The sequence below is a fragment of the Vigna angularis genome, chromosome 2 (genome assembly GCF_016808095.1).
Source record: "Vigna angularis cultivar LongXiaoDou No.4 chromosome 2, ASM1680809v1, whole genome shotgun sequence".
Classification (NCBI taxonomy): Eukaryota; Viridiplantae; Streptophyta; class Magnoliopsida; order Fabales; family Fabaceae; genus Vigna; species Vigna angularis.
This window is the reverse complement of record NC_068971.1, coordinates 37,280,562-37,292,562: the sequence shown is the minus strand read 5'-3', so window position 1 is coordinate 37,292,562 and position 12,001 is coordinate 37,280,562. Positions and strand designations below refer to the sequence as shown.

At 35.1% G+C, this 12,001-nt stretch overlaps 2 protein-coding genes across 2 annotated transcripts; one reads left to right on the top strand and one right to left on the bottom strand.

Moving 5' to 3' along the window:
• The first annotated feature begins 4,528 nt into the window (after positions 1-4,528).
• LOC108327925 (pyrroline-5-carboxylate reductase) lies at positions 4,529-8,300 on the top strand. Its single transcript, XM_017561660.2, has 7 exons — positions 4,529-4,895; positions 4,977-5,025; positions 5,102-5,193; positions 5,681-5,753; positions 6,632-6,752; positions 7,132-7,237; positions 7,943-8,300. The coding sequence occupies exons 1-7, from the start codon at positions 4,695-4,697 to the stop codon at positions 8,123-8,125; spliced, it is 825 nt and encodes a 274-aa protein (XP_017417149.1). The 5' UTR covers positions 4,529-4,694; the 3' UTR covers positions 8,126-8,300.
• Positions 8,301-9,759: 1,459 nt separating this feature from the next.
• Positions 9,760-11,778, bottom strand: LOC108329637 (lycopene beta cyclase, chloroplastic). The gene is made up of 2 exons (XM_017563949.2): positions 11,562-11,778; positions 9,760-11,453 (listed from the first exon to the last, which is right to left on the bottom strand). Exon 2 carries the CDS (start codon positions 11,390-11,392, stop codon positions 9,878-9,880), a length of 1,515 nt encoding a protein of 504 aa, XP_017419438.1. The 5' UTR covers positions 11,393-11,453; positions 11,562-11,778; the 3' UTR covers positions 9,760-9,877.
• Positions 11,779-12,001: the final 223 nt, after the last annotated feature.

Sequence of the window (12,001 nt, the reverse complement as noted above, 5' to 3'; positions counted from 1 at the left end):
TGTTTTTTGAATCAGAAAACCTCATTTTATACTCAAGATAATTGATTATCAATTTATAATAATCGATTATTAGTAATCAATTATGACTTGCCATAATTGATTATAATGAGCAATTATGAGAATTTTTAAACAAGTTTTTTACCGTTGTGCATTCATTAAATGCATAATTAATTACCATAATTGGATAATTGGTTATCACACGTTAATTAGTTGACAACGAATTTTTGGAGGTATCCTTGAATGAGATCTCTATAAATTAGATTGGGCTCTCATTCAAAAATATGAAATAAGTGTATTTCGAAAAATCTTATCTATAGTGTGCGATGATAAGTGTTCTAGGGTTTGCTGAACCCTTGTGTTGTGGCTTTGAGAGCTTGGCGTGTTGGCATAGAGCTAGAACTTTCACAGGGAGTGTGATTGAGTGTTGTTGTTGTTGCTGAGTTAAAAGCCTATCATCCTTCGTGAAGCATTTGGAGGAGGTGTTCATCCTTTTTGAAGATTCAGAGGAGGTGTTCATCCTTTTTGAAGATTCAGAGGAGGTGTTCATCCTTTTTGAAGATTCAGAGGAGGTGTTCATCCCTTGTGCGTTGCAGGGGAAGTGACTTTCATCTCTTGGGGTAATAAGAGAGGTGGTTTCTAAACTTTTACAAATTGTTTCTTTGTGATTGTAATTTGTAATTGTTTTGTTAGTAATGATCTGTTTATCTTGATTTGAGATAAGCGACTGAATGTAGGATTGGTAAGATCCGAACCACGATAAAATCATCTGTGCAAATTTCTCTCAACCTTACTCTTTTTATTTATCGTTATTATTTGCTTAGTAAGTTAAATTGAGAAGAAATTTTAAAAGGCACACATTATTATTAAAAACCAATTCACCCCCCGCCCCCTCTTGATTTTTTATTCCACGTTAACCATTTCGCTGCAGCCGCTCTGACATCCATTGTCAATGATCCTGCATGCACATCTATCTTTGTTCGTGTTGCCATCATGAAAGGTCTTCCCAAGATAATAATTGTTGGACTGATTCCTTCATCGTCCTTCATATCTATGATATAGAAATCTGCAGAAAAAATTAACTTGTCTACTTGGACAAGCACGTCCTCAAGCACACCTATAGGGTTAATTGTGCTACGGTTGGCCAGTTGAATGACCACACTAGTAGTCTTAAGAGGTCCCATAGATAGAGAAGTAAACATTGATAAAGACATTACATTTATGGAAGCCCTTAAATCTAGCATGGCATTGTCAAACTTTGAATTTCTAATAACACAAGAAACATAAAACATACATGGATCCTTACATTTTCGTTGTATTTCAATATGCTTCTTAATCAAGCTTGACACATTTCTTCCCAAATTCACAACCTCATTATCCCTAATGCGCCTTTTATTTGTGCAAAGTTCTTTCAGAAACTTGACGTATTTAGAATTTGTTTAACAACATCTAGCAAGAGAATGTTGATCTCCACCTTTCCGAAAGTATTTAAAATCTCTTGGTCCTCCATTTTTTTGTTTCTTGGCTTCAACCGAATTGGATATAGAGGAGGTGGAGAATAAGATGAAAAAGAATTTTTAGAAGAAGAGTTAGAGGATACTAACTTGGATTTATCAATGGTAGTCTCAAATGATGGTTCACTTGGTCATCCATTGTCATCAATATGTGTGTCTTCTTTCTTCTTATCTTCATCCTCTTGGGCTCCCTCAAAGCCTTGTACTTGCTTACCTGTTCTTAAAGTAATAGCCCTTACATTTCAGGTGTCACAAGTTCTTACAAAAACCGATAATTCTAAAACTTTCTTATAGCACGAAAATGTATTTTTCAAAAACCTCAATAATTAAACATGCATAACTAAATTAAATCGTATTAGTTCTAAAAGCAATGTCCAATTACATCTTTTTTAAATTAATTAAAAAGACCAAGGAAATAAGAATACTCCATATTACATTGTATCAAAAGTCTAATTAAAAGAACTATAAAGAAAACCCAAATCTTTTCTCCCATCATCTCACGAGTCTATCATACCTATGAAATATCTGCAATATCATCTGCTCACGTATAACGCATTATACGATCATCATTGATAATTTCATTCACAAACACACAACATAAACACGTATGGGGTAAGTTACCAACAATATCATCATAAAACAAGATACATACATATTGACTATATCAACAATAACCAAATAACCAAACACCCCATACATAGAAGTAATAACAATATAATTCATAATCTTCTAACCGCTTATCATCAATGTTATCACGAACATCATAAACATAGATTAATTGTTTATCCGCTTATCATCACCTATGCTAACTACACCACATGATACAATCACTAACAACATAGCATACCATGGAGCATCATTGTCATTACGATCATCAACACATGTACCACCATCATGATTAACCCCATCATGAACACCACCGTGAACCTTCACAAAACCATAAACATCATAATGAGAATAATCTGTCTCACTCTTTTACCCTACCTCACCAGCCTATAGCCTCCCCTACAGGCCACTTGTAGCCTTCCTTACAAGCCATTTGTAGCATCCCTTACAGATATGCTCGAGTAGTCTCGCAATCTAGCTAAGGAACACGTATTCCTCCCACACACAAACAAGGAAACACCATCTTCCCCACACAAGGAAGGTTCAATACCTGAACAATCCTTCCTTTGCACATTAGGCACAAGGAAGAACACATCCACATATAAACTCAGGATTTACTATGTACAATAAGTAGACTTATCCCCCATTCTTACGCTCATCAACCACACACTTAGGTACATCCCAACACTCATTCATGCTCCAATCTTAAACACAAGTCAAGACTGACCCTGAACATAACCACAAATCTCATTCTCTGATTATCACCACATTCTATAGCTCCTTAAGCCTTGTCCATGTCGACTCTTCATCAAATTCGCCATTTTTAACAAAAATACACTGGGACAATCGATTATCATAAGTGATAATCAATTATTCTCGAAAAGTTCACAATTACACAAAACATAATGTGATAATCGACTGTCACTTAAGATAATTGATTATTTCAGTGGCCCTACCACATCAAATTCCCTAATTCGTCACACATGAAATTGTGGATTTTCTCAGTATTAGTGTGGTTTGTGGAATTTTCAATTAAAAATATGATTGAAAGCATGTTGGATTGATGAGTGGTTTGAAAATATGGATGAAGTGTTAATTCTTTATGTTTGTAAGAATAGAAAGGGAGAATCAAATTAATGTCATAGTAATGAATATGAGATATTAGGGTGCTTATTAAAATGTTGGATATGTGTAAATGTTGTAAATTGAGGATAGGAATGAGAAAAATATGAAGTGATGGAAAATCCTAAATTTTCATGGAAAAAAATTGATTTGTGTGTAGCTTTGTTGCTAGATGGTAATATGTCATTTTTGTCATTTTATGAGTGATTTTTATCTTGTTAAATGATTTTCTTTGTTTGTCAAATGATATTTATGATAGTATTATGTTATGTGTTAAAAGATAAATTATATTAATAAATCTCGTACAATAATATTTTATTATGAAAAGTTAAATTATAATTATTATAGAGTTCATTTTACAAACTCAATATCTCTCTAGAATGTAGGATTATTTGTGAAAGTTTAGTGTGCTCTAGTTGTCACATTAGCTATTTCCAAGGGGAAATGATAATCTAGGATGAAATCAAGTGTATTAAGAGGACTTATGATGTAAGATTATCACTAGTATCAAATTCACATAGAGATGATAATTAGGTGGCGAAAGTTGAAGAAAAGGTTACATTGAGCATCATACTTAGGGAGCTAATGAACTTAACTTTGTCAGTAGTGGATGAGATATATGATGTTTCATTTGAGTTATTGTTGTATACAAAGAGAAGATAATGGTCAGTATAACAACAAGTGTAAATTATTACTAGTCCATTTAATATACTAGTCTCCTGGAAACAAAAGTCTAGAAATTTCTCTATAGTTTGATACTTGAATTTTAGTTAAGTGACTTTAATTTAAAAATTTTGTGAAAGTTATGATATCTTTCAATTAGTGATTATATTTTGTGATAATTAACTTACCCTTGCATTTTTGTATCTTATTTCTCTTATTCTTGCGATAATCTTATAACATCTATACGTAAGAGGAACTAGTCAGAAGTAATATATAAATAATTGAGATAATATATGTCAACGGTTGAAGATGGTATTAAACTTTTAGTTTTTATTTTGGAGTGCATATAAGTTATGTTAACCATATTTTGGTATTGAGTTTTAGAACTAAGTTATAATAGTTTAATTATAATTATTAATGTTATTATTGAGTTATAATCTTAACTCTAATTACTATAAGAATGATTAAAAAAATAGAGTTGTTAGAACATCAATTTCACTTTTAACATTTTTTCACTTTTAGCATCAATTCCTGTAAGAATGAGTTTTGTAACATAAACACTCAAAGAATCTATTTAGATAAATAAAGTGTTAGTGGGTCCTGATGTAAAATGGGGGCTACAGCAGAAAAAATTTCCAAATTGAATATGCAAGTGTAACAACAAACCAAAAAACTGGAAGTGGAAGAGTGGCCAAACCAAACCAATCAACGTGACTGCGTCACTTCTCTTCTTTCTCTGTTTCCCTATTTCAGTTTCAGATCCAAACTGATTTCTCTGCCAAGTAACCCAAAATGGAAATCGCTAGCATTCCCGCCGACACCTACACTCTCGGTTTCATCGGCGCCGGAAAAATGGCCGAGTCCATTGCCCGCGGTGCCGTTCGCTCCGGTGTTCTGCCGCCTTCTCGCATTCGCACCGCTGTACACTCCAATCCCGCGCGCCGCACAGCGTTCGAATCATTCGGGGTCACCGTCCTCTCATCGAACGACGACGTATTACCGTTCCCTCTCCTTTTCTTTTGTCTCTTAAACAAACGTCACGCCGTTTTCACTCCTTTTTCTTCACACTCGTAGGTCGTGCGCGAAAGCAACGTCGTCGTTCTATCGGTCAAACCTCAATTAGGTATTGTTGTACTCTCTCCCGGTCATCATGCGTATTCGACTTGCGATTTCATTTACTTCTCTGTGTATTGTTGTAGCGAAAGACGTGGTGTCGAAATTGAAGTCGATAATCACGAAGGATAAGCTTTTGGTTTCGGTGGCTGCTGGCGTCAAGTTGAAAGATCTTCAGGTAACGAATGCAATGTATTTTTTTTTCTTCTTTTTTGCTTTTGTGTACTTTGTTGTGTAGACTGTAATTTTAGTGGGAACTGAACGTGTTTCTATTTTATGATTATACTAACAAAAAAGAAAAAAGAAAATGATTTAATTTAAATGCACTGATACTGTAAAGGTGTTTTTCACTGATCAAATCACAAATCCATCCTCTCCGCTGTAAGTTTATTGACTTTTACATTTTACAGTGCATCACAATTAAACTCGTAATGAGAGAATAAAAGATTGGTTTCACTCTTTTATTTGGATCAAGTTTCGAAAATAAGAAACAAAATAAAAATAAGGTGATATTTTTGTATTCAAAAGTTAAAAGAGGAAATGAAAACTAAAAATACTTTCCGAGACCAAGCAAACATACTACGCATGGGTTTGTGCAAGTAGCCTTTCTCAAATATAATCAGGTTGTATAATTTTACGGAAAACGGTTGTTACATAAAATGTAGGAATGGGCAGGGAGTGACAGATTTATAAGGGTGATGCCTAATACACCTGCTGCAGTTGGCGAGGCAGCATCAGGTATTATCCCATTTTCCCTCTACTTTTAAAAGCATAGTGATCCTCTATTACTTTTATATGCAGAATGTTGAGAATGTATGATGCATGAATTATTTGTACAACTTCGTAGTTCTGTAACTGACTGTGAATTCTAAATTGTCAATTACTGCTTAATTTCTCTCTGTTCAAGAGTTTTGATAGAACATTCAATTTTTGTCTGCAACTTGAAAGTGGTGGTGGAATTAACTCGGTTTATTGATAATATAGCATTTAAACTTATCAGTACTAAAACTACATAGTGAAAAACATAATTTTCCGTTATAGTCTGTGACTGTTTCGGTTAGCTGGTGGGATATTTTGAACACTCTTTGGTACTAGAATTGTCTAATAAAAGGCTTGTTTTGTGATGCTAATGCTCTGTTTTATAGAGTCTACAGCTTATAATGGAACTACATTTAGAACTGGCTGGCCTTTAATATTCATATTGTTTGATGTTTATATATTGTTTGTATTTTTATGCATCTTTGTAATGGAGCTCTTTCATGTGATAGAAGTTGCACATGATTTATGATAATAGTGTGAGTGCTTTTGCCTATTATGAAGGCTGCTATTGTTTATATATTGTCTCTGATGTGTACATTTGTTATAGTTTGATCGTGTAGTCTTAGCATGTCTTTTTTTTCTTCATTTGGATGCGTAAATTATATGGGTAAATAATCTCAATTATGGATAAATTACAAGGTTAAGAATGCTTTCTCTTGCATATTGTGGTAATTCTGGACCTTGTATGTTATTTTACAACTCGATGGATATTCTTATTGCATTTCTTTCTGCATTAATTTGCATTGTTGAGAATTTCAGACTTGAATGAATAGATAACTAAAACCAAACTATGACAGTTATGAGCTTGGGGGCAGCTGCAACAGAGGAAGATGGAAATATTATAGCTAAATTGTTTGGGTCGATCGGCAAAATATGGAGAGCTGAAGAAAAATATTTTGATGGAATAACTGGCCTGAGGTATGTAGATATCATTTCTAAAATCACTGAATGATAATATTATTCGAGAAATCAACAAGAAATTTCATTTCGTCTCTGATAAACATGTTTCTTTTGAGATAAGTGATGATATTAGTGCAAGGTTAGAGGATAAGGACGGGTTAAGATGTTGGTATGCTATTCCCGTGCAATTGAAGCTATTTACGTTTACTCATTACTATTACGTTTGTACTTTGAATCCCTATTACCATTGTAAATCATTTCCCCCTGTTCAAGTGATATGTGAGCCTTGCTCCTAATTTCCAGATTTTGTCTTGGAATAGCTTCCGAGTTCTGTGACAGACATACCAAATTTTGATGTACTTACAAAAACTTCTTTTATTTTTCCTGAATTGTTCAGTGGTAGTGGTCCTGCGTACATTTATTTAGCAATAGAAGCTTTGGCTGATGGAGGAGTAGCAGCTGGTCTACCACGTGATCTTTCATTAAGTCTAGCTTCTCAAACTGTAAGTGAACTGAAATGCTATCCTTCGACCATTTAACAGTTAATTTTGTACTTCATTTCTCCGAATGTTTATAATTTATGTGATGCATGCTTTTTGCGTTGTCTTATATTGCTATTTTATCATAAAATCCAGATATAATAAGTAATATTTAGAACGCACAAAATATGTTGCAATTATTAGACAAGTTGAAGATTGGTTGTTTCTTTGTGTTTTTGTTAGCTTTACTGTGTATGTTCGTTCTATACTTGATGAAGATCTCCAACAACAACGAATCACAAATTGTATCCGAGTAATATACCAAGTGCACTATATGTTGCTGTTTACTGTACAGTGTTTACTTTACAAATTGGATTCAAGCAATGTACGAAGTGTCCTCCTCTATATTGCTGTGCTTACTTGACAGGTTGAGCAAATTAATCAACCGGATTTATGGAAAAGCCTTCTCCCACTGTAGTGCATCCAAATTGATTTGACCCATACTTACACCCGCCCACAATTTTTTTTACTGGTTTTGATTAAACAACACATTGCCTGCGCATAGGCATATATGCCTGTATTACAAACTGACAAAAAGATAAATAAGTAATGATACAGTTACTGTTGTTTGAATATGCAAGCAAGTATCCTCTGAACATTAGATTACCTACATTATAAATCTCGTTTCTAAAGTTGCATGCATGACTAGTCTATTTGTGTCGTTGGCAGGTATTGGGGGCAGCATCAATGGTGACACAGACTGGGAAGCACCCGGGCCAACTCAAGGATGACGTTACTTCTCCCGGTGGGACAACAATTACGGGCATTCATGAATTAGAAAATGGTGGGTTCCGTGGAACACTGATGAATGCTGTTGTTGCTGCTGCTAAGCGCAGCCGCGAGCTTTCTTGAGTGTAGAGATTAGTATTTACCTTTTTAAGATAAAATCAGATTTTGGCAGAATTTTCAGTTTATTTGAACTTTGGTGTAGGAGTTATTTAGTTCGGGCTAGCATCATGTATGTGTATGTCTGTTTGATGTTAAAAGTATAAATAAAACACTTGGCCTCGAAGATAAGAGTTGCATTCTTCTGGATGCATTTTGTCTCTAATCTTTCTGAATTTCTTCTATTTACATGCTGAAAATGAAACTAAACGTTATGTAGAATACAATTTATGTTTGGCGAATATAGCTGATAAATTAGCCAGAAGTTAAAATGTTAAATCATTAAATTGAAAATTGTTAGTTTTTTTTTTTTTATGAATTAGTAAGTGATTGGTAAAGTTGTTTGTTAAAATTAGCTTGTAGGTATAAAATGGCATGAAAAGATGTCTCTATATGTACACACAAAAATATAATAATCAATGTTAAGTTTTTTTTGGCATATTTTGGACTCTTATTTTAAAGTATTTCACAATAAATTAAAAGTAAATTACTTAAATAGTGTAATATTTCAAGTACAATTTAACATAAATTAAGATTTTTATTAAAATAGAGGGTAAAAATGGAAAATAGAATTATAAGGTCAAACATAATTTCAAGTGGTCTGAAAAGGTATGATAAGCTAATAGGATAAATTCGTGTATTAACTTTATTTTAGCCGAACGAGTTGATCTTAAGATAATCTATCTAAAAGAACATGTTAAACACTTTTAGTGAAGTTATTAATAGAATAATAATAATTTTTGTGTATGCCATAACAAGAAAATGACATTGTTTTTTCTCAAATGAGCTCTAGAACGAAATTTGCATTCTGTAATCACATTACTGATGATCACATGTAAGACCAGGATTTGGATAGCTGAAGCACATAATTTAGCCAAGTACATATAGAAGTGAACTTACCTTCAAACGAGTGTATAGTAGATCCAACTTTACTTCAAAATTTAACTTAACATGTAACAATTAAAATGTTTAACCTCTTCTAACCAATACCCATTTCCGATCTACCTGGACTATCCACGCCTCTCTGGTTACAGTTCGAGTGCCTAGTTCTTGTTCAAATTTCTCTTTCATCTAGTGCAACTTAAAAGTTTAGTGCACTGTGATAAAGTGAAGCTCTGTAACATGTATGATACGCCACTGGCATGTTGATAGTTGAGTTTACTAACAAAATATGCCGCTTGGATTAAAGGATGATGGTTTCAACGACAAAGGTGAGCTATAGTTTTCACATCATGCATATCGTGTATACCGTTTATTTCCTTCCCAACTTGGAAGTCAAACTGAATATACTAGATAGAAAGACCATGAATTAGCACGATCAACATTTAAAACATGGATCATATTGCTAATAGGTTGATCAAAATGAATCACAGTAATCACATTACATTTATGGAGACATTAATCCTTAGAGGGTAAGACAAACTGGTCGTGCTGAAATGAAGAAACCTTAACATTGAGTTAACATCCCTTGCCCCGAACCATTAACCAACAGTAATCAGTCAGCTCTTTTCGTCTTATCCATTGCAAGTACGCCAATCTAAACAATGATAAGCTTAAAATAGAGAAAGTTTGGGAACTTTTTTCACAAAAGGGAATTACGGTGAGCAAAGAATAAATATACACAATTATTCATTATTGGAAATCTATAATGTGAGTAGGAAACTACATTTGGAAGCACAAACCATAGGTAGCATACAACAGATTAAAAGGGAAGTAATCTCATTCTGTATCTTTTACCAAGTTGTTGATCATGTTTACCAAAGGAAGAGTTCCCTTCGCCATAATCTCTATCCTAGATGTATTAGAAGCATAAGAAAATAGAGAGAGTCCAAAAAATAAGAGCTCAGGAAGAAACAGTCTTGATGACAAGAATCCATGCCAGTAATGCGGTTCCAGATCAAAAAAGGCATCAAAAAATCTCCTTGTGCCAGGTAAATCAAGTTTGAGTAAGATGTCCATACCAAAACAGAAGAACTCCCTTTGTCGCCGCCTTTGGATGGGCCATAAATCTTTCCACACTTGTGCAGATATATCTCCTCCGGAGAGACCTCTATCAGAGCCCAGACTCTGAACAATAGAATTAGCAACAATAGGAGCTGCAGCCAGGGTCCTTGCAACCATATACCCAGTTGAAGGATGCACCATCCCAGCGGTACCACCAATGCCAACAACCCTTTGGGGAAGAATTGGGAGTGGGCCACCCATGGGAATGACACAGTGCTCATCTTCTTCAATACTTTTCACTCTAATACCCAAATGTCTCAACCTAGCAACCATTCTTTCTTGTATATCATCCATTCGTAATCCAGGCCGTGCTACAAGGGAGGTTTCTTCAAGAAATATCTTAGTGGATGAAAAGGGCATTGCATACAGAAAAGTGGGTATTCTATCATTTCTCTGCTTCAGCTCCTTGTCATTGTCCAGATGAGAATCTCTCCAGTCCATAAAAAGCATTTTATCTACATCATACGGGTGTTCATCAACCTCAGCCAGAATCCCATAAGCCACTTGGTAACCCGGGTTATACGGTTTATCATACTGAACCAAGCATCTTGAAAACCCAGTTGCATCAAGAACCACAGTAGCCTGAACAGTGACACCATCATTACAAATCAGCAAAGATTTGGTATCCTCGTGAATAATCTTGATAACTTTGGCCTGGTGAAACTTGACACCATTTGAGATACATTTCTGCAGCATCTTCGATTTCAGCAGCTTCCTATTCACCCTACCATAAGGCCTATCAAGATCCTTCTTCGTTTTATCGTCGATGTAGACAACTGCGCCGGACCAGGTGGTGTCAAGGCAGTCGAGTAAATCCATGGCCTCAAACTCATCCACCCAAACCCCATAATTATTGGGCCAAATCAACCTAGGGTTTGGATCAATAGCACAAACTGAAAGCCCTGCCTCAGAAACCTGCTGCGCAACTGCAAGCCCAGCAGGTCCCCCTCCCACAACAGCAAGGTCCACCACAGCCCCCTTTGAGGAATCATACAAAGGAAGTTCAAAATCCAGATTCTCCTTCTTGAATTCAGGAACAAGCTCCAAAAGGGCACTGCTACTGGCCCGCAAACCACCACATTTACCCCATCTCACAAGTGGTTTCTTAGAACCAAACCTAAAATCCTGATTTTGCACCCTAGAGGAGCCTAAACCGCTTAATTTCTCTGAATAACCGTGAAGTGGGTGCAAAAACTCAAGCTTGTTTGGTGTTTTGAGCAAAGTATCCATAGCAATCGTATAAATCTCTAAAATACTCAACGAATCTCCAAATCAATACTCAAAACACCATCTGGGTCACAATAAATAAGACAACTTTGCACAGTCACGCCAACAGTGCAGGCACAAAATGGAATTTCAGTAATAATTAAAACCAGAAGCACTTGATATTTATGCTTACCTTGGAGAAAAGGAATGGCAAAAAAGGAAACATTGAAATTCACATGCAGAAGGTAAGGAACAGAACACCTCCGGACATTGGTTTGGAGGTTTTGGTAATGGTAAAACTCGTGTGGCCACTAGACACTCCTCGTCTGCGACAATCCTAAGTGGATGTTTTCTTTTGTTACGGAAAATAAAAAGAAATAATGGGAATTGGTGGTGTTGGATTATCCCATGCCCAAAGTTTGGTCCATACCTTACTGCCATACATGCCAAATTCCAATTGGTTCGCCTGTCAACGTCGTAATCATACAGTTTCTACTTTTCTCAAGACTCTATTTTTTTTCCATCAATCTTGATTTTATATGCCAAATCGGGAGATTTTTTTCTTCTGCCTAACATATTCCTTCACTATATTTATACTTTTGATTTTAGGTTAGAATTCACTTATCTATCATA

Bases quoted from the DNA above. Each gene is read 5' to 3' on its own strand.
- LOC108327925 (XM_017561660.2), top strand. From the start codon at position 4,695: ATGGAAATCGCTAGCATTCCCGCCGACACCTACACTCTCGGTTTCATC. The intron at 5,194-5,680 runs GTAACGAATGCA...CATAAAATGTAG, and splicing joins TCAAGTTGAAAGATCTTCAG to GAATGGGCAGGGAGTGACAG. The intron at 6,753-7,131 runs GTATGTAGATAT...TGAATTGTTCAG, and splicing joins GATGGAATAACTGGCCTGAG to TGGTAGTGGTCCTGCGTACA.
- LOC108329637 (XM_017563949.2), bottom strand. From the start codon at position 11,392: ATGGATACTTTGCTCAAAACACCAAACAAGCTTGAGTTTTTGCACCCA.